At 42.0% G+C, this 25718-nt stretch overlaps 2 protein-coding genes across 5 annotated transcripts; one reads left to right on the top strand and one right to left on the bottom strand.

Annotated features, from left to right (window-relative positions):
- Positions 1-2138: 2138 nt before the first annotated feature.
- Positions 2139-15134, bottom strand: CRYZ (crystallin zeta). Of its 3 annotated transcripts, none has more exons than XM_090048446.1 (9): positions 15036-15134; positions 11752-11876; positions 11101-11253; positions 9892-10055; positions 8199-8250; positions 5848-5997; positions 4313-4414; positions 4130-4225; positions 2139-3825 (listed from the first exon to the last, which is right to left on the bottom strand). In XM_090048446.1, exons 2-9 carry the CDS (start codon positions 11860-11862, stop codon positions 3664-3666), a joined length of 990 nt encoding a protein of 329 aa, XP_089904572.1. In that variant the 5' UTR covers positions 11863-11876; positions 15036-15134; the 3' UTR covers positions 2139-3663. The 3 variants fall into 3 exon arrangements, with proteins under 3 accessions (XP_089904572.1, XP_089904573.1, XP_089904574.1); XM_090048447.1 differs by lacking the exon at positions 15036-15134 and adding an exon at positions 13921-13945; XM_090048448.1 differs by lacking the exon at positions 15036-15134 and adding an exon at positions 13829-13853.
- Positions 15135-15171: 37 nt separating this feature from the next.
- TYW3 (tRNA-yW synthesizing protein 3 homolog) lies at positions 15172-25105 on the top strand. Of its 2 annotated transcripts, none has more exons than XM_090048450.1 (6): positions 15172-15425; positions 16462-16539; positions 22470-22568; positions 23041-23112; positions 23384-23517; positions 24539-25105. In XM_090048450.1, the coding sequence occupies exons 1-6, from the start codon at positions 15240-15242 to the stop codon at positions 24849-24851; spliced, it is 882 nt and encodes a 293-aa protein (XP_089904576.1). In that variant the 5' UTR covers positions 15172-15239; the 3' UTR covers positions 24852-25105. The 2 variants fall into 2 exon arrangements, with proteins under 2 accessions (XP_089904576.1, XP_089904575.1); XM_090048449.1 differs by having other exon boundaries at positions 15174-15425; positions 16462-16542.
- Positions 25106-25718: the final 613 nt, after the last annotated feature.

Below are 25718 nucleotides of genomic sequence, written 5' to 3' on the forward strand. Positions count from 1 at the left end.
TTGAGAAAAATGGCACCTGAGTTCAAAGAACATGGGTAAGTTTAAAAAACATGGTGAACCAGACAAATTCAGGTTACACTGTAACAGGTATGCTTTTAGAAGGGAATTTCTAGTAAAAAGCCTTTGCACTTTCAGTTTTACAAACTAGCAAGCTTCAATTACAGTAAGAACTCATTTTTAACATTGGGATAAATGTTTTGGATATGGGCCAAATGGTATCTTTAATGTCCATTAGGAAGGTGTTCCATTAAAAGGTTAGCTCCTATAATACCTAACACTGCTTTAAGTATAAACTCTGCCTATCAACATATCAAAAAGACATTATGTACATTAATTGTATTATGCCTGGAAAAGCCTTAATTATATTTAAAGGAGTTTGTTTTGTACTTAACAGATTAACAAAAAGGCCAAAAAGTCGTTGGGTACTGAGAAAGTACAAAGACATCTCCCTGAACCTGAGGCATTAATCTAATTTGCCAATAAGGACCAGAAAGAGAGACTTAGATGACTGTGCCAGGAGTGTGGGGCCACAGAGCTGCAAGTTGGCCATCATTTTGTCACAATCTGATGCTTAGTTGTAGGTCCCCAATAGATGAAATTCACTCCAGACATGAATGCTTTAGGGACTGCCTACACTTGCAAATTAATCTGGATTAATGTGAGATGTGAATATAAAAGGGCAGGAGTTAGATGGTAATACAGGATTGGCAGAGGCGCCCGGTTGTTTGCATCCACAGGAGTCATTCCTGAACCATTCCATGTCATCATAAACCTTTATTCTGTCATTTTGCCAAATGACTTCACCAGGTTAGATACAGTGGTGAGAACGAAAAAGGAAGCGATACAGACTAATTTGTCTTTTGCCTGTTTGTTTAAATAAAAGGGTAGACATATTCTATATAGTCAGCAACAATTTAATATGAAGTTATTTTAAGTGATCAGGGCCCTGACTTTGATCCACTCATAAATGTTGGTGGCAGCTTTTGGCTATATAAATTATTTGCTTCACAGTAGCACATCTGGTGAACCCTGTAAGAAAGAAATTTAAAGGAATCCATTCCAAAAAAGGAGAAGCATTGAATTAAAAGAACAAAGGCTGATGCCAGCTAACTGTACTTAATACAGACTCCTCACAAGTGAGAAAGGGCCTTTGGTGGGTTAGGATATTTCTTAAGTGACAGCTTTCAAGTGGCCATGTTCCTGTTTGATACACCACAACAAACGTCTTCCCTCCCCTTTGAATGATAATTCTATCATAGTCACAAAGCAAGTGTTTCTAATTTTACCCCAGTGGAATTCAAAACAGATTTCACACCAAACGTTACAAAACCATAAAAGATTTTTATAGCAAGAGACTCTCTTGGCAGATCAAACTGCTTTCAGCGTAACTGAAAAAAAAGACTAGACAATGCAGTATGAATCTGTTCCAAGATGCATTGGTATTGAGAACTATTGACCAAACAATTCCATGTAATGTCCTAAACCAGTGGTTCCCAACCCTTTTTGCAGCAACCCACTGCTGGGAGCCGAGTGTGGCAACGATGGCAGCCTGGGAGCAGGGGAGCTCAGGACACAGCTCATCCTTTGTGTGCAGCACCACCGGCACCGCCCCCACAACCCTCATTTGGGTCGCGACCTGAGGTTGGGAACTGCTGTCCTAGACAATGAAGTAAACCCAGAATGACCAACTACATTTGCAGACAAGGAGGACAAACGTATTGATTAAATGTCTATGCCCGGGGGTGGGGGTACGTGCACCCCAAAGGGTAGTCTGGAAGGCCTCAGAGAGAATGTGGCAGCCACATGGAGAAGCCACTAGCACTTCTGGTTCTGTTGCTGCGCGCCACGTGGGCACCAAGAGGGATCACCCCACTCGTCAACCGGCTGCTGGGAGACTGCCTGCATCCTGACTTGACCAAAAGAGGTTGAAAACCTCTGGTCTATGCTGCTAATAATCAATGGTTTATTCCCTTTGATCCACTGGGACAGTAGTCCCTCCTATAAGCTCAGGAGATCTATTCTGCCGTTACTGACTACCAGAAGGTTGATGGTACATCCCAGAATAAGCAGAAAAACTCTGCTTTGTTCCCCTGTTTAGTAAACAATGGAAGTGAAGAAAATAAAATCCAGACTTCCAGTGCAGTTGGTTAGCATTTATTAATATCTCCAAATATTACATAAAGTCATTAATACTAGTCCCAAGCCCCAAGATCAACAGATTCAACTCATTCATGTAATAAGTGTTGAACAAGAGTGAAAAAAGAGCAATCTGGGCCTGATATCTGCTGTAAAGTCCCCTGGTGCAGCGCCTGTACATTCTGTAGAACACTGAGATTTATTTTTTTTTTAAATCAGATTAAAATCCAAATAAAAAAATCAGTACACCAGTCATCAATTTACCCTGCATTCATTTATTCTACAAAGTGGACACATTTTCAATGTGAATTTTGTATCTATAAGGGCTGATTAGGGGAGGGAAGGTTGACTTTTTAACACCCAGGAAGGCATATCTCCTTTTTCACTCCCATTTTGGGAAAGGGCCAATGGGATTTTAAATTCATAGTGAAGTGTTGGGAAGAAATGAACTTCTTATTAGTCACCCAACTGAACCACACAGAATCAACCAAAACAATCAGCTTTAGGATGGTAACACCAATGCTGGGCTTTAAAGTTACCATCCCATTGAAATTACAAGGAAAACAGCACCTCTCCCTCAATACTGCTTGAGATAAACAGAGGCAGTGTTATTCCTCAGTCTACATTCAGGCTACATCCTGCATCTACGTCTAGGAGGCTCTTGACAACCATAAGAGGTAGAGAATTAGCCATTTAAAAATCAGAGCTCTGGCTCTGAAGCACAGTTCTGTGGCAGACAGTAAATAATATGACAAATCTAAAACTAAGGAGTTCATGGAGTCCAATTACACACTTTGTCCCTCACTGAAACAGACTGGCTGCATCTATGCATGCAATTAATGTGACTGCATAAACTCCAGTGCAGTTCGGGATGAGTTTATTGCTCCCGGGTGCCACATCTACACATGCACCTGGGACTGCAACATGTTGAGCCAAGTCAGAGCAGCCCCAGCTGACAGGGAGCCCACAGGAGTGGGGTGTGAGGTGGGGCAGCCTGCCAACCCAGGGCTGCTCCCCTGGCTCAAAGCGCTGCAGAAGGACTGGCTGGACACAAGTATGATCCTATGGTGGCATTCATTAGTTTACTGTGGCCTAATAAGGATGCAGTAAACATCTCACTGACACTTCACTGCAGAACTAATTAGTCAGCTCCACAGTAAAATGTCTCGTATTAGATGTGCCCACTGAAAGCTACATTCTGCACTAGCTGTAATTTTTCAGGGCCTTCAAGCAGAGTATGTAGTAGAGCACTGTGGCACATTTCAGCCTGGATGTCAGTGCTCCACTCTGTCACAAGACCACAACAGAGGGGAGAGATTTCCAAATCAAAGCAGCACTTAATACTGGATCACTGATTTTCATTATAAATTCTTTTCTTTATACTGTTCTCTGTCTGCTCTAAGCACTTGCTCTTACTGTAAAATCTGATCACTAGCATAGTTTACAAAATGTGATAAATGAGCCATATAAATGTATGGCAAGAAAACCACAGTTTAAGTGGGAAAAGACTTTATTTTACATAACTTCTCAGATCAGGAGCACCATCTTTCCCAAGGCACCACTGCTGTGAATGAGGTTTTCATGAGCCTTAGCCACTTTCTCCAAAGGATACTCGGGGCCAATGACTGGTCTCAGCCAGCTGGCTTCTATGCCAGCAAGGAGTGCTGCAGCACATTGACGTATCTCCTCCTGTGTAACAAAGACAAGATTTACCTGATATGTACTTAATACTAGCAGCAATCTAAAGTTTGCTTTAGATTGCTGCTAGTTCAAATGCACCCCTGAGATTTGTTAGTTCTTCTGTGCATCCCATTAGACAAACAGAATTTATATTAGTTGCTAGTAAACTGCGCCCCTATTTCTCAATCAAACAGAATTAGGCTATTTTGTTAAATATTTTATCAACTTAATGTACTTTCAGTTAAAACACAGATAAAGCTATTTAAAAATGTTTTAAGTGAACATTTTAAATCAGAAGTGCATATTTCTTTACCTTAGTTGCCGAAAATAAGGCGACCCCAATTACGCTGGATTCTTTACTCATAGTATCTCTTGGATTGATCTCAATAGGACCTCTGCTGCCCACTACCTGTTGCAAAACAGTTAAGACCACCAAAAAGTATCTTTTCAACAATTTCAAAACTTAATGTGAGGGCAAAGATGAGAAAACACTTACCATCACCCTTCCTCCCTGTGACAGCAGATGCAAATCAGTGGCAAGATTGACGTTAGCTAGCATTTCTATTATCACATCAACTCCCTGCATGCCAATGAATTCCTGTGTAGGATATAAAAATATACAGATTAGCTAACCAGAGAACAACAATCAAATGTGAGTTCTGTTTCACATATTATTAGTAACCTAGGATTTTTATATGTCAAATGTCTAATGTGATACTAAATTTACCTCTTGTATTGTTACTTGATGAGATAGTAGAATTTCTAAATGCTCTAAGTTTTTCCAGTTGGAACAGCATATAGCATGCAAAACTCCAGGGAAGTTACCATGCTACTGCAATGGCCACCATAAGGCACATTAATGAATGGCTCCAAGTGAGATTAAAGGAAAAGTGGAGAGTCTGACACCCTGATTCCACTGTTCAATTGCAAGTAGTAACCAATTGTGGGGGAGGAGGGGAGCTAGCGGCCCCCAAAACCCCACGATCCAGAGCTAACAAATCTATTTTACGCCCCTCAGGGCAAAATGCCAGGACAGGGACACTCACTATCCACAGGTACGCACAGAAGAAAGCCAATGAGGCTGCCCAGCCCACTATAAAGGAGATGCCAGCGGCGGCTCAGGAGGAGGGACCGGAAGGGAGCGGCGGCCGAGCGGATGCCAGCGGGAGCGTCCGGGCACGGATGCAAATAGCCTGGCAGCGCGGGAGGACCTTTTGGGGTAAGGGTAATCCCCAACGGGGTTCAGGATCCGGGAAGGAATCAGCCCACCCCAGACACTGACCGTTTTGAGCCAGCTGGAGCGACTCAACCCGGCAGGAGCCGGCGGACCGTACTTGCGTTAATAGAGGGGCACTTACAGACGGTAAAAGTGCCCCAACTGAGACTGAGAGGGGCCAGTGGACCCTGTAAGCCCCTCGAGCGAGCTAAACAGAGGCTCAGAAGAGGGTACTAGCCTCACAGCAGACAGGGAAGGACCAGGGAGGCTCGCGAAAGGCCCAAGTGGCCCCAAGCAGGATACCCTGATAAGGGGGCTGACCAGATTGTTGCTCACGCTATGGAGGTACAGGCAAGGGTGTAGGGGTGGAGGAGCCCTCGACAACATGGGACCCCTAGGACCCAGGAGTCTTGCCTTCGAACTGACAACACTGAACCGGGAGATCATCAAAGTCGTGGCAGGCGGTTCGGAAGCGTTCAGCCTACAAAGGACCAGTTCCTGGTGGATTACCCAGAGGACAGTCCCAACGCAGGGAGGTGCAGGCAAGAACCAACGACATTGGAGCAACCCCCTGACACCAATCATAAACAATTTGCATTGTTTATTGTTCAGTACTGTTACTATCCATGTCCTTTGAGCGGGAATGGAAAGCTTGCGTACCCTTTGCTCCAATGGCTCGCTCCTATGGAACACTAATCTCAATTCAGGAGGAAACGAGTGAAAAACATGCAAGTAAACAGCTATTCACCTTTCATAAAAAGCTAGCAATAAAAAAACCCAACCTATTAGATCATCTAAATCTGACAGCTAGTTACCTTAATCTTATCAACGTAATCAGCTTCTCTGTGATTGAATACTTTGTGGGCTCCATTTCTCAAAACAATGTTCATTCCTTCCGATGTTCCGGCTGTACCCAAAACTTTTAAGCCATAAGCTCGGGCAATCTGGCATGTTGCTATTCCAACCTGGAAATATAAGAGTTACATTCCTCTTTCTATTTGTTTTGCCTCTTAGTTTAAACATCTACCAGACGCCCAGTACTTTAAATTTCAAATAAAGTAATTAACAGCACATTTTTACACATAACAAATCACTTAAATATTGGCCTTCAAGCCATCTAAAAAAGCAGATGTAACTAAAGGATACTCTCTACCATAACAGTGCCATTTTGGGTTTTTGTTGGTTTTTTTAACAGTTATCCTGTGTTTGATTTGCACACACACACAATGCTGTATACCAGCTAGAACTGGCATATACACAGTACGTGCCTGACAAAACCATGAATGCAAGGAAACACGCATTAAGTTTTCTTCTCTTCCCAGAGACAGATAGCACTCATCTTGTACTACAACACTGACTAACCACAAGTTAGGGCCTTTTAACACCAACTTCCTCAAGCTTCAAAAACCATCACAAACAGATTAGACTCCCTAAGCTCATTTCCCTCCTGCCAATTCCTGGGAAACTATACCTCAGTATAAAAAAGCCAAAGACAGTCCTGTGTAGGGCAGCAGCCAGAAAGTAAGGAAATCATACAGGAACTCCCAAGTGGGAGCAGCTTAATGTGGCAGCAACTTTTGGAGGTTGAGTGGAGGTTTCCCTCTCCATGCCCATTCCCACACCTTCTCCTGAGTTCTTCGTATCAGTGTGGCAAGAGGTAAGAGAGCAAATACCAAGCAGGTCAAATATCTTGGTGGTGTATAAGTCCAAGCACAGTTCAGGACTCCAAGGCACACCACAAGCTCAGTATTTTCACAGTCACTGCTTATGTGTTACACAGGAATGAGGAACAAGCATGTGCAGACTTCACTCCTGAACTGGGACCTTATGGGATTGCAGAGTTTCATGCTCATTTGAACCAGCCTTGCAAGTAAATACTTTCTCTAGTCCATGTGATATGCTGCTATACTCATCCTGCAGTAAGAAATAGTGAAAACTAGATACAGACATCAATAGCTTACAATAGTTTTTGTTCCCCACCATTGGAAGGAGGAGGCAGGGTGTGCCCATAATTAAACTAAATTTAATTATGCTTACTTAGCCTTCTAGTTTAGTCAAAGATCAGTCTTTTGTAGAGAGGAAAGATAATTTCAGGACATTTAAAGTCCAATCATCTGTGAGACTTTTCAGCATCTCCCATTTTCTAGCTAGGTAACAGTTCATGGGAAAGAAACAGCTTAGGAATGCTAGTTGCTATCCAAACAGTGAAGCCTTACAGAAATCTGGAAACTATATGTAACTCTGAAAATTGCAATATTTCCTCTAAGTTTGCTTAGAAAGACTGGCAATAGAGTTCTTGAATCACCATCTTCTAACAATTCTCCCTTTTGTGCCTATACAAGAAGATGTACTACACGATCTAAGTAGCCTAAGAGCAGCACTCCAGTCTGCATGCTAATTTGTGCAGTCGTGCTTCTGTTTTGAGTTGATGTTATTCTGCCAAGCTTTGAAAGCTCTTTTTTTCCCCTATCAGAGAGCTTGAATTCCCCCATCATTCTCACTGAACCAGTCGATGCTTCTTTATGGAGCTTAGAGATTCGTCACACACTTCACAGATGCCTTTCTTGAAGTTCTCCTAGTGATCAGTGGTGTCAAGATCATCAGGGAGGTCAGAGATTTTCAGTGAGAAACCGCCAAAGATGATTGCTTTTAAAAGGGTCTTTCAACCACTATATTGAACCTCTTCCGTGGTTCCTTTTTTTGTTTACATTGTTTTGGGGTGATACAAATGGACATAATGGTATATATTAAATGATGATTCATCCAGAAGTTGTCTGCACTGCTCGCAGCTCCACTGATATGGATGTCACGACAGTCCTGGGCATGTGCTATGACACAGTCAACTGGACGCCAGTATTTTGAGTGGGATTCATCCATGATGTCTTCCATTTGTTGCTCTGGCAGAATAAGGAATTTATGATGATGTCATGTTTCAAACACTTGCTCAGAAAAATTCCATTTGAATTGACTTCCCCCAGTTCTTCCTTTCCAAGTGTTCCTTTCCATAGCTCTGAGTCTCTGCCTACTCTAGAACTGAAAATCACCAAGAATTACCTTATCTTCTTTGGGGTATTCTTCTTCATTTACTTATACCATCAACAAAAATACATATATGTAAACACATATGCAAAATTTTTCATAACTTAGGTGCTCTCAAGGTACTTACTCCACCACTTGCTCCATGGACTAGCACACTTTCTCCAGCTTTGGCATGTCCTCTGAAAGGCAAAGTGACAAATTAAGATTTTCATTTTTTATTAACAGTCAGAGTGTGATTAGTCACATTATAAAATTCATCAATATATTCAACACACCCTTTTCACCTCTCGCTCTACTTTGACATTGGAGTTTTTCTGGGATTAGAAGCAGCAGGCCATTTGGTGGAGCGAAGATAACATATATACATACAGCAATTATACCATTTCCAAATAACAGGGGTTTTCAGCCTTTTTGGATCAGTGTACCTCTGGTGGCCGGACATGGAGAAGGGTACCCCTGGCCGCCAGGTGAGTGAGAGGGGAGGGGTGGTGCATGGACAAATGCAGATTCCCCTGCCCCTGTGTCTGGCCAGGCGGGTGGCACCTGCACCGCAGCACAGGATGGTGCATGGTGGTGCTGTCTCTGCCTGCCCATGCATACCCCCTAAGGACTTCTCAAGTACCCCCAGGGGTGTGCATACCCCCGTTGACAATCCCTGCCAAATAAGATCAATATGCAGACTGAACCAGAACATCTCTGCTATATGGACATGTTAACTACAACATTGTATTCAAAACAACATTTCCTTTAACATCTTCAGCTGCTCCAGATATCAAAATAAGCCACACATACTTGTAAAAGGAAAAACTAAATGGCCTAATGCTTTGTTCTCCCAGATGATCTAGACCAGAGGTGTCAAAGATACAGCCTGGCCAGCGGGGCTCCTGGAAGGAGCAAGAATTCAGGGATGGGGCAAGCAGTGGCAAGGCAAGCAGTAAGGGGCGAGGCAAACAGTGGCAGGCACAACTGCCAACAACCAAGATACGGAGTCCCACTGGGGACATGTTTGGGTGATGGCAGGGTGACTGATGTCCATGTTAACCCGTGAGGCTACCCAGTGTTATTTACACTGCCACCGGATATGCATTCAGATCCACCCAGCAAGGCTCCTTGCAGTCCAGATCCAGTCCACAAGGAGCCCCAAGGTTCACATGCAGTTCAAAGATCAGACAAGTTTGGCACCCTTTATTTATACACTGGATTCCCAGTCCTGACCTCTCATCCCCCAGCAGACAGGACACTCTTATACAAATTCATTAAATTATGCCAGTGATGGACATGGTTATATACACATATATGCACAGAAGCTACAGTAGGAGTTCTTCAGATGTTGCCCTGAAAACATGACAGGGAGACCGGGTTACTCAGCACCAACTCTGCTTCAAATAAGAAACAGAAATAATGTTTTCAGTGACTTCCGTCTAATGCTATTCAGACAGAGGAGCAGTGAATTAAAGTGTGGTAAGAGGAGAAAGAATTATTTGCTTATTTTATTACAGGTAAATAAGAAAAAAATTTCCCATTCCACATCTGTAAGCCCTTTATTCTTAAAAATGCAGTCTTAAAAGAAAAATATTGCTAATAACTTCCAGATCACAATCCTTTAGTTAATGTGTTAATTTAATTAATTTAATCCTCCAAGACTCCTTAAAGTCTTCTTCTAATTACTGCCCTACCTCCCATCTCTTAACAAAACAGAGTAGTTGAAGCCTGTATCATTCCCAAAAGTTAAAATGACCTTAGCTTGTTAATGACGTATTTTTTATTTTCCAAAATCAGTTCTGAAAAACAACAGGTATAAGCCAAGTTTGCAGTCTTACTTTTGAAAGAGAGCATGGAAAGCAGTGAAATATGGGATCCCAATGGCCGCACCTTGCTTGAAGTCCAGTTTATCTGACAAAGGGAAGACGGTGTCAGTTGAAGCAACTGCATAGTCTGCATAGCCACCAGAGATGGTACCACTGGTAAAAACCCTGTCACCTTTCTGGTAGGAAGGAAATGAAAAAAGTTTAATCACACATTCATAGTACTTAAGTCAAAGTATGTTGTATAGCATTATTATCAATGTTTTCCTCCTAGATTAGATTTTGATACAACCTGATCAGTGAAGTGTATGCATCACAAGCCACATAACTTTGTATAGTTTGATTTAAAAAACATGTCCATAGTATACACCAGTACCTTCAATACCAAAACACAAAATCATCCTTAATAAACTCGAGTTCCATCTGAAACTTCCAAAGCCAGAGTTCCAAATATTTTACAAGAGTACAGTATCAGAAGTATTTCTTAACTATTTTACTAAATTTGAGAAGCACCTATTCTTAACAAACCCCAAGGTAACTAGTAAATAAGAAATGAGAGGGAAGAGCCAATTAAAAAAAAACAAAAACCACAACTCATTCCTCTCATCAGTTTGATAACCAGTCTTTTTCCTTTCCACAATTTTCTCCATATGACCAAATGTGATCTAACCAAAGGGGAAGAGGTGAAACCAAACTACTATGAGACATCAGCTATGTAAATACACTTATCCACAAATTCATCTTACAGGGGGCTTCTCTCTCACCATTATAAGCTGTTTTAAACATCAGTAAAATAACTTTAACATTCCTACTTGGCCAGGATTGGGCTAGTAAAGAGTCACTACAGCAGTCTGAAAACTCAGGACATAGTTATCACTAACAGGACCAATGTCAAGTTACTCCTATAACATATAAACATGCTTTTGGACCACCATTTTGTAAACTAGACCCCAATCTTACAACACTGCTCCATGAAGAGGGACTCCTTACCCTGTACTGTATTCTGCCGACTTCTACTGAGCTCCACACAGGAGTAAGGGTCTGTCTGCAGAGCAGTTTGCAAAGCCAGGACTGCTAGTCTGACCTTCTGCAAAGTTAATTAAAAGCTTGCCCCCACAGAGGAAATGCTTAAGACTTCAACTTAGAGTTATACTGAACAGTACCCTATTGCACCAACAACATAAGGAAAGAACACACAAACAATTAACAAACAAAACACAGTACCTTGAATAAAGTGACATGTTTGCCGACTGCTTCAATTACTCCAGCCACATCAGAGCCAGGCGTATACGGCAATGGTGACTTTCTAGAATACGCACCAGAACGAATGTATGTCTCCACAGGGTTTACTCCACACGCATGGACTTTGATTAAAACCTGAAAAGAAACTGTTGTTCATTCCTGAGTCATTAGAGCCACTAACATTTTGAATCAACATCACAGATCACTTTCACTTGACAATGAACTGTTTTGCTCAACAGCGTACAGGATGCACTAGCTTCAAATCTGCACCTTCCTCCTTTAAAGGGGATAATGGTTCTAACTACAAAATATTCTCTGCAAAAAAAATAAACACTTTATTATGAGGCAAGGTACAAACCTGCACAGGGAAACTCAGTTAGATTTCAAGTTATGTCACTTAGTTGAAAAAAATGACATAAGTATTAAAAAGAAGGTTATAGAGAACGGAAGTGATACTTTTGGAAAATCTTTTCTATTTGACATAAAGACCACACTGGAAAACTGAATTAGTTAAATCTGATGAAAAAGGTGAGCTACACTTAAAACGGTCCAGCTTTAGACACTCACTCAATTCACACACTCAAGACATTACTATTCATTGCAATTATTTCAGCTTGCAGACATCATTTCCACCTGGTTTTCTTTTGGAACAGGCAGCAAGACATCTGACTGGAGCTTAAGCACTTCAGGTCCACCAAACTCAAAAACTCTGACAGCTCTCATCATGTTTCTTGCAGTTGCCATAGTGATCTGAATACCTGAAGAAAGAAAACACTGCATTTTCCTCTATATCCAGCTTTCACTTCAGAGGAAAGGGATCAAACAACACATTCTTAAACTGCAGTTTAAATTAGAGGTTCACTATTGCTTTCATTTGGGACTTCTGTTTTACAAATTGTGCAAAGAAAGAGAATTGTCACCATCATCTGTGGAGGCAGACAGATTTTAAAGTGAATCAAACATTAAAACAAATATAAAATATGAATGCAGTAGTTCTAGTATTAAATGTACAGGGTGTCAAAGATAGAGTGCATTTAACAGAGCAAATTGAATTGAAAACGTGAATTTCCAATTTTGCTGATAAAAGCCAGGTCATAAATTAACTGATCAGCTAGTCTGACAAAAAAACCTTCTATCCTCTGTTCCTTTTATTTTTTAATTTAACATGTCGCCAAATGATAAATAAAAGATGCACTGGGGTATTAAAACATTCTGCAGGAAGCTAGAAAAATTGAATACATAGCCAGAGAATAAGTATAGTTAATACATCAAATACTAAAAACACCCATCAAAAAGAATATATGTTGCAGGAATGCTTGAAAACAGAACAAAGACTTTTATAGTTAGGTTACAGAGAGCATGGTTACATCCACCTATTCTTTCATTTACGTATTGGTGAAAGACAAGCACATCAACACACAAAAGAGTTGCACTGAAATGATGACTGTATAGGTAGAATCTTGCTGGACAGACTATCACCTAGAAACAGCCAGGGAAGGAGACAATCCCCTTGCGGGGGGTTCTTGGGTCAAGAAAAGCCCTGAGCCTGCAGCAAGGAAACTCTCCCCTACACCACCCATTCTCCTAAACCAGACTGCAAAACCTCCATCTTCATTAGAAATGCCGGCTTTTTTCTGGGCATTGCATAGGAGACGGGTAATGTTTTCAGCTGGACATCAAAATTTCCATTTTACACAAAATTCCAAAATAAACAGTTGTGATAATAAAGTGCATATTTAATGTAATATTAGTTATATCAAAACATTTTAGTAAGTCAAAACTAAGTGACAGCCATGGTCTATAACAACAAACCTCAACCCTCATAGACTGAAGGCACCCCTCAAAAATACCATTTCTTAGCTTTCACTTGTTATTTGACTACAGAAAAATAAGAGCAATTTTTTGGCTGCAAAGAACTCATAAAGCCTACAACAGGTCAGAATGTTTTCAATACTATAAGTTCTCATTTGCAATCTTGTGAATAATGTCTGCACACCTAACAGTGCTTACCAAACTCATCCCCTGCTGCTCACACCATATCAGATTTAGGATCCCTGGCATTCACTGACTGGATTGTGGGCGGTGGGAGGGAGTGAACTGCACCACACATGGCCAGATCAGGTTGCAAGCCACATGCAGACAGTCCAAGGTAAACAATGCATGTAGTGTGGGTCTCAGGCTGGCTTAAACAGGCACTGCATCTGATGTAGTCCCCAGCCAGCTGCAGCATGCAGAGGACCAATGGAGCCACTCTCACAAAGTGAATCCAACACTTCTTCTGGCTGATCCAGGACCTGTGCTGCATGCAGCACCCACCCCAGACTACCTGGAGCGGGGGCCACATGCAGCTTATATCCCACACCATTCGGAGTGAGCACTGGATCCAGCATGCAGGGAGGTCCCAGACTGGAACTGTGCAGGGCTAGAGCACTGGGGACCAGAAGATGTGGCGCTGCAGTCTGCAGGCTCTATCTTTGACACGCCTACTTTGATACAAACTGCACTATATTATCAGAGAACAGACAAGTTTTCAGTTAGATGCGTAGGAACAGCAGAAAACGAGTTATGTAAGAATGACTTAAAAAAAAGAGTTTAGTTAAAAAGCAGCAGCTCATTTAAACTGTCAGTGCAGAAACTTGGGTCCCAATACTGCATGTATGTCCTAGTACTTCAACCCTTTCTGTGCTCACTACTAGCTCCAGCTCACTACCTTGCAGAGCAGAATGCTGCCTTGGTATACTGCTGCTTCTTCCTCCATATCATCTCCAAGACAGAAAATTTCCTCAAAAAATCCTCACCCACCTTTACAGCATATGCAGATCCTGATCTAAGAAAAAAAAAAGAAGAAAAGGAAGAGAGAGAAAACTCTGGCCACATCCACACCACTCAAATGCAGCTGCCACAGGAAGCTCCATTTGAAAACACACCGCACCTGCCTCACACAGGCCATCTTCCAAGTAGGGTAGCAGCAGGGTTGTGTGCCTACTGCATGCATAAATGTTTTCTATCTACAGGCTTCCCAGGTAAATAATTAAGTCTGCATAGAGTTCCCCCTAGTGGACAGAGTCCTGCAGTAAAGTTTTAACATTTCGTCAAATCTAATTTCTGTATCTCGTATGCCGGAATTTGACACACATTCATACCCCTAACAGGGATCTCACTTGCAGCCCAGGGTGGAAAAAACTCCAGCTGAACTTAAGAGACATGGATCTGTGTCAGGCACGAGTGCCAAGGCCCCCAAGATCATAGGTATATCTAGCTATAGACAAATACACACACACACACACACACACACACACACACACACATTTCCTATATAGCTAGATATATATATATTTGTGTGTGTGTGTGTGTGTGTGTGTGTGTGTGGATATATATATAGATAGATAGATAGATACACCCACTGAATATACATCTATATCTTTATATAAAATGTGTGCATATCTATACAGATAGATAGATATTTTGTCCTGTCCTGTGTGGTTACTGTACTGTCAAACCACAGTTTATTCCCAGACGCAAAGTTTACGATTACGTCTGCATAACTATCTGCTCCATAAGCCAACCAGGATGAATTTACGAAGCGCGGCTGTCTCAAGGCACGAGACCCAGCCTCAGTGCTGCCCCCTTGCCAAGTCCCACTCCCATCCCCCGCTTTGCCCGCTCTTCTGCTCCGTGCCCCCTACCCAGGATCCTGTCCTAGGGGCTGCTACGCTGCCTGTAGGCCCCTCCCCAGCCAGCCTGGCAGCACTCCTGCCTCCCACAGGTTTGGCCACCTCTGCTGGGAAGCACGCGCCTGGGTAGCGGTCCACTCGCTACAAACAAGATCACGGAGCAAACCGCGCAAAGAAACACCAGATGTTCCGAGCCGGGGGCCAGCGCCGCTTCGGGGCGGACAAAACCACTCTGATTTGTACCTCGACAGGCGAGACGTTGGTGAGCCACGGGCTCCGCCAAACCGCGCCTCAGGCTGGGGCACAACCCGACCGCAAGCCACGCCCCCTATTTCCGGTCTTCTCTGGCTTCTTCCGGCCCCAACTCAGCTGCGCCGAACAAAGCTCCGCCCCTTCCGCGGCGGTGAGGAGGTTTGACCCAGGCTGGTTTCCATCCATCCCGCTGTTATGGCCGCGGCCGCGTTCGGGCTGTGGCGGGAGCAGCGCTTGGCGCGGGCGGACACGAGCCGCAAGGGCCGCCTGGACTTGCCCGTCGCGGGCCTTGTGCAGCTGCTCAACGGCCAGGACCGGTTCTGCACCACGAGCTCGTGCTCTGGCCGCGTGCTCCTCGCGCAAGTGCCGCCCGCCGCCGCCGTGAGTGTCCCCGGCCTGTCACCCGCCCGCCGGCGGGCCCCGGGGCGGAGGTGTTTGGGGCAGGGGTGCTTTTGCGTTGAGCAGGGCGCGGTACCTGCGTGAGGGCTCTTCGGCCCTGCCTTCCTGTGAGGTCCGAGCAAGCCGCACGCAGCTTCTAAGTAGGGTTCCCCGGTCCCCAGCGTGCCCTCGCCCTGTCCTTGCTGCAGCTTGCCCTGGGCAGCACATGGGGAAGGTGTAGCTGGGCGGGAGCATGGAGTCCAGGGTCTGCACCCAGCAGGGCGGTGGGAGCCCAGAGCTCACACTCAGACAGCAGCAGCAGGCAGTTGGCCTTTGGGATGCTTGTGGCCTTTGCCAGAGCAGCGGCACGTGGCTCCAGCCAGTTCTGTGCCACCAGGGGAAGCCCTGCCCTGCCCTGCCCTTTGGAGAGGGTTGCCATATGCAGGGTGTGAGGAGGGCAGCCAGCTCCAAAGCATAGGGCTTCCCTGCCAGTGGCCCACAAGTCCCGGGAGCACCCCCCCCCACACACACACACACATAGCCATAACTTTTCACAACCCCCCTGACTCCACAATGCATGCCCCCCTACCCCCGTACACACAATATGGCAAAATAAGACTTTATTTTTGAGCTTTTATGCAATCACCTCTATATACACTGCACAAGCATATATAAATCAAGACAAATATTTTTTTAAATAAAATACAATATAATAGATCTTTGACTTGGAACTACTAAAAAAAAAATCATATACTACAAGATGGCAAATCCCTCCCAAAAAGAATACTTCCAGGAGCAAGGGGAGGGACTTTCAGTGGTAAAGATCACGGTTTCAGTGACAGGACTTCTAGTCCCAACATGGCAACCAAGGGGTGGGGCTACCATTGCGGCCCTCAGCCCAACAAAACTTGTTAAGTGGCCCTCCAGCTGAAATAATTACCTATCCCTGCCTTAGGGCCTCATCCCCAGAGGCAAGAAAGCAAAATGTGGAGGTTTCTGTGCCAGCCCCACTGCTCTAATCCCTGCTACTCTTTGGCAGGAAAGCAGCGGCTATGAAGTACAGAAGAAGAACTGCGTCTGGCTCATGGTAACACATCACATGTGCACCAAAGAGGAGGTGGTAAGAGGCCGGTGCCCAGCACCCTGTTATACATAAGACTGTATTGCCTTTCTCTCATGCTCCAGAGAAGACATGAAGTTTGAATAGTGGCACTCAACCTTATGGTCCTGTGAGCCAGATGAGTGGTGTGGGACCAGTCTGTGTGAGATCAAACCCTGGTAAGCCAAGATTGGGCCCAGGTGGACTTGGCTGGCCCAGGCATGCCCAGGTCAAGCCTGCATGGCCTCAGCTGGCCCATACGTTCCTGGGATCAGGCTTCACATGTTGGGATCAGTTACCCACAGCACTCATGATCACAAGGTTCCCATGATATGGCAGTGGGGAGCTATATCTGGCCTGCAGGCCAGGGGTTGAGCATTTCTGCACTAGAAAAAAGTATAGTTTTTTTTCCTGGCCGCTAAAATGGAGCGATGTGCAAGCTATCTACAATAGTTAGGGTAAGTTAGTACTTCCTATTACAAACACAGTCAAATTGCTTAGTTTCCCTGCTTGGTGTGGAGAGAGAGAGAGAGCGAGAACTTAAGTTTGACAGTTATAATGATAACCTAGACTGGAACGTGAACGGGTAACAAAATCCACCACTTCCATAATCCATTCCTTATGGCTGTATCCACATGAGCATGGACCAGGGAACACCCTTGCCACATGTCCTCTGGCATGTGGCAGGTTAACCCTGGGTGGGGTAGAGGAGGCTGGGGCCAGCAACTGCTGGACCTGCAGCCTTATATAGGGGCCTCCTAGGGCTCCAGCCATTGTGCTTTTACAGCTAGAAACCTGGCCAGCAGCCAGAGTATAGCTCTAGCTGGCCAGGCTTCAGTTCTGGGTAGTGCGTGCTGCCATCACTTGCACTGCCCTGCTTTTTTTTGGTGTGGGTTCTTTTGACCACAGGTTCTTCCCGGGGTCAAAAACAAAAAAACCTATGCTGCAAGGTAGCAGTGGAGAACACTTGCATGTGTGGTGTGTGGTACCACATACCATAATTCCACGCTCACTTGGACATAGCCAGCAAGTCATTTTGAGGTATTTCTAGAACAGTGTTTTCTAAAAGTATTTTATCTCAAAAAAAAAATGTACATCTAAGTTCCTTTTTCATAACATAAGTGGAGTCCTGTTTTCCACATGATCTTAGTATCTTCGGTCTTCCATGAAATTTAATCTTTTTCTAACCTGCTGAGGCTACAAACGTGGATGTTAGTTAAAGAGTGACTTTAAGGTTGACCTTGCACATTTAGGAAGTAATGGCACTACAGACTCACTTTTTGTAGACCAAACAGGGTTCAGATGGTGATCTTGTTAGTATCTTACACTGAACTAGCAACAAAGTTCTATATTTCATTACCAACAGGAAAATAAGTACTGCTATATCAAATCACACCTGATATCCATTAGTCCGTATGCTGTCTCTGACTACTGCCAATGTTAATTACTTCAGCAGAAAGTGAAAGGACCCTTCATGACATAGATGTGGCAGTGTTTTGCCCCTACATTACATTTTATCCCAATCTCAAATAGATTATAGATTAACTTGATTGCAGAATTATGTTTACTATCCTTTTCCAAAGTTACTATCTGGTTTATTACAATTTTGTACAAATGCAGTAACTATATTTTTTATCTTTATTATAATTTTTTTATTGCTCTGAATGCGATTAAGATTAGCACATCCTTAGTTGGCAAGTAAATGTGTAAACTAGTGCCAAAAGCATTAATTTCATATGCTGTATTTTTAATTTAATAATACGCTAAGTATCCTTAAACCAAAAATCTAATCGCTTGCAAGAAGTTAAAAAGATTCAATACTCTTTGGTTTCCAGATTTGCTTTATGTTCTCTACATTTTACCCCACAAGGTAAAACCAATATCAGGACCATAAAGGTACATATATCTGGACTCAGCCGAAACCCCTTCACCTTATTGTTCTTGAGTTATTTAATAGCATCTTGATCAAAATCTCACCAGACTCAGTCTGTTTGCCATCAGCTAGAGACAAGGTGTGAGCAGCTCAGTAGGGTGCTGCAACTGTTTTTGCTAGCAGGAACTTTTTTTTTTTTTGTATTGACTTTTAGTGGCAGACATCTGGTAAGATATTTCATGCACCCATTAAAGGTGTAAGAACTTCTTGACTAGTTTTATTTTCATGTACTATATACATGAGTAGTAATCTAATGGTTGGGAAATGAGTGGGAGTCAGAACTCCTAGAGTGTATACATTTTGCTCTTCAGCAGGCAGCTCACTTTACCTTGTTCCCCTTTGTGTATATCGGCAACCATCATATAGGAACAGGAAACTTGAGATATAATTAACTGATGTTTTTATTATCTTTTTATACTTTAAGGAAAAGTCTTTCATAATGTGTACAGAATACCTGTTCATGGAGGTGTTCTGGGCACTGTTCAACAAAAATAAATAAAAATTCAGTAAAAATATGTCCTCAGAGATAAGTGTCATATTTTCTTCTTATGCATCCCTTTCTCAGTGAGACATCTACACACTGTTTTTGGCAGTTGTGTTCTTTATGTATGGGACTGCTGTTTGGATATTTAAGATATACATAAGTAGATATATGGATTCCTGTTTTAGTCCGTAAGGATCTGTACTCATAAGCGTGCCTGTGGAAAAAGTCTGGCAGTACTACTGTACTGTGAGTGTAGTGTAGTGTAGTGTAAACATGCCCAAGCTAACTTCATATAACTAATGTACATATCAATAATAGTCTAGCTGCAGGAGCACAAAGCTACAGGCCAACTACATGACAATTTAGCTTGCTTCTCTGGCTGGTTTTGTAGTGCAACCTGAGAACCATCCTGCTGCCAGACAGGGCAATGGGGGCACCTGTCCCAGGTGCTGATTTCTGAGGGGATGCAGAAACTAATTGTTATGCTTCTGCTTCAGCCATGCTGCTACAGGTACCCAAGCCAGTAATTAAAAGCTGGTCTCAGGCAAGTTTGTACTGGACTGCAGTTCAGGCAAGCATTCAGTTTATTGGTGCAAGGACCACCGAGTGTAGTGTGCGACAGAGACCACAGTTCTCTAAGTAAACACAGGTTCTTTCCTTTTCAACATCCCTCCCCACTGTTATGGCTGTATTGCAGGAAAGTACCTGCATACAGCATCTCATCACCAATTGCCACTTGTAATTAATCTGTTTGCAGCAGTTAGGCTTTCACTTGGTACTGACTAAGAACCTGGTTCTGTTCCCCGTGGGGAATTTGCCACAGACTCCACTGGGGTATAGAGATGGGACTCAGACTTTGTAGGCGTAATAGGAAATTAGATTCAGTATTTTTTATTAAATTGAGCCTTTCACAGGAAATTGGTGATTTAGAAGCAGTAAGGTAATAAAATCCCTTAGTTGTAATATTTCAGTTGAAAAGCATTTTGATGAAACAAGCAGTGTCAGTCACTGTAGCCCTAGGGCAGTGCTGACGTGCATGGACATTTTCAGACTGTATGATTCTCTTGCCTATTTCTTCTTACTGCAAAACAGTCCCTTGAGCGCCTGCAAAATTACTTAACTTTGTCAGAGAAACAGAAACCCCTTTTAAAAAAATACCCGCCACCCTTACTTTACATTGATCACAGCTAATATTGGACTCTGTTATAATACTTATCTCTGAGACATGCCTGTCCAATTTTGCTCCCAACTGCATTAACACTAGTCAGGTTGCTGAGGCTGTGAGTTATAGGGCTCAGGTCACTAGACAAGAATTTTTAAACATGGGGAAAATGTTTGAAATAGGAGTATCTACATCTGTACTGAGGCCCCAGGTCTTCATTATTAGGTCATTGGTTGACTGCTGAGTCTGCTTGGATCCCTCCTGAACTCAGTGGTGTTCACGGAAGCACAGCATTTAACTTGTGGGCTTCGTATTGTAGAGCCTAAAGTAACAGATACTGAGCACCATCAGTTCCTACTGGGTAAAGCGGTAGCCAAAGATGCTTTTCATGTTTACAAAACAGGCCTCTAAATACATGACTTAACTTTTCAAAATTGAGCATTTAAAATGTTTCGCTGTGATTCATAACCAGAACAGTGACTGAAAGAGATCCACTGTGACAATATGCACATGCCTTCCCATATCCTAAAAGCTGAAGACAGTCATGTCAGCAGTTTCACTTTATATCAGCACTGCTGGTATTTTAAACAAAGTCAACTCAGCTTAGCACTTTATTTTAGGAGTTTTAGTAAAAATATTTAGTTTTAGAAAATAAAAACAAAACAAGTGGCAACAACTCAAAGTTGTCCTAAACATGAGTGTAGCAAATCTATAACTACTAATGCTTTCTTCAAAATGCTTTCTGATTGTGGGGAACACAATCTCAAAGAACGACTATAAAAAAGTGTAAAATACAGTGGTAGATTGTGACACAAACTGCAATAATGAAATGGTCTCAAACCAATCTTTGTGAACTAAAATCCAGCCTTTAAGTTTGCTTTACAGAAGCACTGGATACAGAAGTAAAGAAGTCATAATTGCATCCTAGGCCAACTTCCAACACATATGAAACAAATGACACTGGCAGCCTGTGTGTGGCATACAGCAGCTCAAGGTGGGGACAGGCAGCATGGTAGCAGATGGGGCAGAGAGGAGACAGGAGAAAGTGGAGCAGCAGATCAGGCAAGGAGAGCAGGGCAAGAAGCAGAAAAAGCAGCTTGAGTAGGGGAAAGGAATCAGTGTCACTTAGGGATGTTCAGAGCTAATTTTGTGGCACACTTGCCAAAAAGCTTGGCTGCCACTGTCCTAGGCAACATTTAATTGCTCATTGTGTACACACTTGCAAAAACAGTTGTAGGAACATTTATCTTGAGAAAAAACTGGGCCCTAAGAGTAAAATTCGCCATGTAGCTACAAACCAATTTATCCTTTTGAAGTAGGTTGGGTTTAATTTCAATTTCTAAATCCTTTTATTTCATAATGTTAAAATAGCTAGAAACATTTAAGTGTGATCAAGTGGTTCAGGCCATAAATTTAGCCTAATTCATCTTTTAAGATTATTCTGCTTTGAGAAGTGTTTCAGAATTTAAGTGCCCAACATATTAAAAAATCTACTCCCACTCCCCCAAAAAACAGTAGTAATGTAAAAAGTAGTACAGGCAGTCCTCGACTGACATTGTTTCAAGGTACAATGTTTATAAATTGATACCCTATTTAAAGTTTCTGACGTTGGTTTTGACTTTACAATACTTGATTCGATGTGATGCCGTGCCAGCGAACAAGTTTGCTGTGTCACCCATCTCCCTGGAGAACATCTGTCCAAACTTCCTTGGACACTTTCTTTAAGAAAGCAGACAAGACTCCAGAAAAACCTGGAGCCAAGACTCCTGAGAAGACTCTAGCCAAGAACCCTTCAAAAAATCCAGCAACATCACCTCAAAGAAGTCCTTCCAAATCAATATGATTGCTATTTACAATATAAATACATTAATGTAGCTATATTACTCATCTATAATTGATTAAGTACAAAATTCTGGGGTATTTTTGTGAAAATAGAGTATTGGGCCTTGGTTCAGGAACCAGTCCCCCATTTATAACATTGTCTATTATAAGAAAATTGGTTCCAAGTTACAGCGTTTCAACTTCAGATGCAGTTTTAAGGAACCAATTGTGTTGTAAGTCTGAGGGCTGCCTGTAAAGAAAAAGGGAAGTAAGTGGGGGGGGAAAAAATCTTAAGTTTAATACAAAACCATATCAAGGTTATCTGTTCAGCTAGTAGAAAATCTGAAAAATCTGTGAAGCTTCTACATATGATAAACAATGAAGAGCCAAACATAGTTAAACAGCTACAGAAATCTGATTATTTGAGCCACATCAGTCCCTGTATTTATTTGTGTGCTACATATACTGTTGAGGTTTTGTTCTGAAGTATTACTGATAGCCACTTGCATTTGTAGGACTAATATATTAACATTCCCTGCGTTTTCCAGATGACTGCATTGCAGAAAGCCACTGGTGATGCTGTTTTCAAATTTGAACCATTTGTTCTCCATGTGCTGTGTCGAGAATTGCAAGATGCACAACTTCTGGTAAGATTTTATCAAGTAACAGTATTGTATTGTTTTGTTTAAATTCCTTGCTGCATAAGTAAAAATGCTGGCAGTTAACTGTCTTGTAACACTTAGAAATATTCCCAGGAGAACTGTTTAATAACTGGGGTAATAAAATAAGTTGATGGAGAAAGTATGGATATAGACTTTCTGCAGATTTTCCTAAAAAAATCACTAACGTACTTCAGTCTCCTAGCTCAACCAGGTTTGGTTTATGCTTTGCCTGAATAGCCAGTGCCACATTCCCTGGTTGATAATGTTTTTTAGAAACTAGTTTGCTAAGTGAAAAGAAACTATAGAGCTGCACAGGACAATCTTGTTCCTAACTTGTCATCTTCCTACAAATGTTGTTGCAAAATTTAAGAGCTTACAAAACTCTCCTAGTTCTAAAAATAATCAGGTCTGACAAAATGCAGATATGAATTGTTTAAAATATTTGTATGTTCCACAGCATTCAGCAGCTATAAATTCTGGATTCAGGAACTCTGGCATTACAGTTGGCAGAAGAGGGAAAATTATGATGGTAAAGTCATTTTTTTTTCCTGTTTTATCACACAACTTAAAAAGTATTCTATAACATGAAGACACTTAATAAATGTTAGATCTGAATAGCATTATTTAAGGTTAGCTGTGGTATGACAAGCCATAGTGAGGATCTCCATCCAGTCTTAAACAACTGAATCTCCTCTGATGTTTTTTCCTTTAAAAGAATTGCACCAACTTTGTAGGGTTATGTACTTAAAAGTAAATGGAAGATAGTTTAATTCAGGATAGTACTTTTTTATATCCCCTAGGCTGTTCGGAGCACTCACTCTTTAGAAGTTCCATTAAGCCAGATGGGGAAATTGATGGTCACTGAAGAATATGTTGACTTCCTAGTACAAATAGCTAATCGGAAGATGGAAGAGAACTTGAAGAGGATTGACAGGTTTGTTAAATTACACCCATTCTACTTCATAGCATCTGAATTTCAGACGCATCAAATTATATGGGAGAAATACTATATCAAACGGATTTAATCACAAGGAAGTAATAGGTTTAAAATGTAACTTCAGTTAAGAGTTAAATTTTCAGCTATTGAAGACCAGAGATAAGTACTTCATTAAACAGTCTTCTGTATGAGCAACATTATAAGGTAACAACACAAAGTGGATGTATTTAATAGTTCCAAAAAAGGTCTGGACTACAACTTTTTCAAATGTATAGGATGGACTTCTCTTGGAGTGCTGACTGATGTATGGCTCACTTCATAATGGGACTTGTGTTTGAATAGATTTTACATGGTATCTGGACACAAAGAATTAAACTTCTAATGAACAATCAGGATGTTTTCTGATTTTAAAGTCACGCAGTTTCATGTGGGTTCAGATTAGAATGCACACTTTAACAGACTAAACACTGCATAGTTCTGACACTGGTCTGTCAAGTGTGCTGGTGGTCTACTGAGAGGTGGGTAATATCATCATCTTTCCAGATGTGAGAGCAGACAGCGTAGGATGAAGAGTAAGTGGATCTAGGACAACATACTTTAATTGTACTAAGGGCAATTAAAAATTTAAGAATTTTTTTTCATATTGCCATTGCCAAAGGGGTATTTAAGGAATTGCTAATGAGAGGGAAGATAGTCCACTGAATCATGAAGAAGATTTTCCATTAGAGACACCTGGAAGATGATTATCCATTGTGAAGTTCTCAGTAATATGGGATTTTAATTATACATTGGGCATCTCTGCCAAGTAGGTTCCATCAGTAAGATTAGTGGTTAGAGAAATGACAGCATATATATAGGAGACAGTTGGTAGCATCCTCATGGAAGATTTGAACTGGGCAGCAATTGTCCTTATAATGCTCTGCATTTATTTTAATGGTGTTGCAAAAACTTTAATGTTTGGCTTGCAGAAACAGAGCAAACCTACACAAATTGTAACGACATACTTACTGCTTTCTAGGTTTTACAGATGCCTGCAGTTGGCTTTGAAAACCCAACGTGGCTCTAGTAGCTCGCTTTGTGAAACAGTCAAGACATGTTCTACACACAGTTGCAGAAGCAAAAGAATACCAGATAAAGCATGTGGTGTGATCGCCTCTCCAGACAGTAACTCCCCTTGTGAAACAGTTCAGACCTATTCTACGTACGTTCGCAGGAGAAAAAGAAGCACAGATAATGTGCATGGTGTGAATACCTCTCCAGACAACAATGAAGATTCAGAAAATGAAGATGACCCAGAAATCAATCTTAATATTTTTGAGGAAATATATTGACGTGGGATAATCTCCTTGTTAGTATATGCCTAGAAGTATGAAAACATTGCAAGCATACTGATATTTGTACTGCTCTTTATAAGAGCTGTTAAACTTCTGTGTTCTGGGAAATAATGCTGTTGTGGAAGTTTTACCATGAGGACAATTATTCGCTAAAGCCACTAATAAAGCAAATGTGACCGGTTCTGAGTTGTATATAAAATGCTACAGAAATGCACCTTCTAAAAATAAAATATCTTTATATTTTAATGGCAAACACACAGCAGCTTCATTTTGCATTTCTCTTGTTGTCACCAATCCACAAGGAAGGTGATACTAATTTTAAAACTGGGGAAAGACCTAAAGCTCCAGCGCTCAATGATTACGTCCTTGTTCCAGTACTACTACTGCTACTACCATAGCTCCTTCTATGAGTTCATAAGAATATTGCTGTTGGAAACCCTAACCGTTTGGGACTATTCAATCTGCAGAAATACAGGACAGCCTTGTCAAAACAAGGCAGTATTTACTACTGAGTATGGTACTTGAGTACCAAGATTTGCATGGAAAAAAAGTTGAGGTGCATGTCTGTACTGGCAGTGTAAGCTGCCTCTCCAGTCCAGCATGTCCAAAATTCCATCACTGCCACTGTAATAACAACTCTGCTGCTTAGCATACTTCAGTCCTGGTTTCAAGCTCTGGTTGTACTGTTTATGTGTTCTGCCCGCCTTGGTCAGCTGGCTTTAAAAGTCTTGAACTATCTGATAGTTGGTCTTTTAAGTTAGCTTCAAGAAAACTCTTGGCAGTCTCTTTCATTCATTAGTACCACCTACATGTCTTTCTGACCCTTGCCCATTTCTTATTCCCACCTACCGAAAAAGCTAAGTG

Source organism: Crocodylus siamensis, chromosome 5 (assembly GCF_052110815.1).
Source record: "Crocodylus siamensis isolate JL-2025a chromosome 5, ASM5211081v1, whole genome shotgun sequence".
Classification (NCBI taxonomy): Eukaryota; Metazoa; Chordata; order Crocodylia; family Crocodylidae; genus Crocodylus; species Crocodylus siamensis.

What these genes read in the sequence shown, in the direction of transcription:
- TYW3 (XM_090048449.1), top strand. Translation starts at nt 15,240, where the DNA reads ATGGCCGCGGCCGCGTTCGGGCTGTGGCGGGAGCAGCGCTTGGCGCGG. An exon ending in TGCAAGATGCACAACTTCTG is followed by an intron (nt 22,569 to 23,040) that starts GTAAGATTTTAT and finishes TATGTTCCACAG; the next exon opens with CATTCAGCAGCTATAAATTC. An exon ending in GAAGAGGGAAAATTATGATG is followed by an intron (nt 23,113 to 23,383) that starts GTAAAGTCATTT and finishes TATATCCCCTAG; the next exon opens with GCTGTTCGGAGCACTCACTC.
- CRYZ (XM_090048446.1), bottom strand. Translation starts at nt 11,862, where the DNA reads ATGGCAACTGCAAGAAACATGATGAGAGCTGTCAGAGTTTTTGAGTTT. An exon ending in ATTACGTTGATAAGATTAAG is followed by an intron (nt 4,415 to 5,847) that starts GTAACTAGCTGT and finishes TATCCTACACAG; the next exon opens with GAATTCATTGGCATGCAGGG. An exon ending in CCTTATTTTCGGCAACTAAG is followed by an intron (nt 3,826 to 4,129) that starts GTAAAGAAATAT and finishes TTTGTTACACAG; the next exon opens with GAGGAGATACGTCAATGTGC.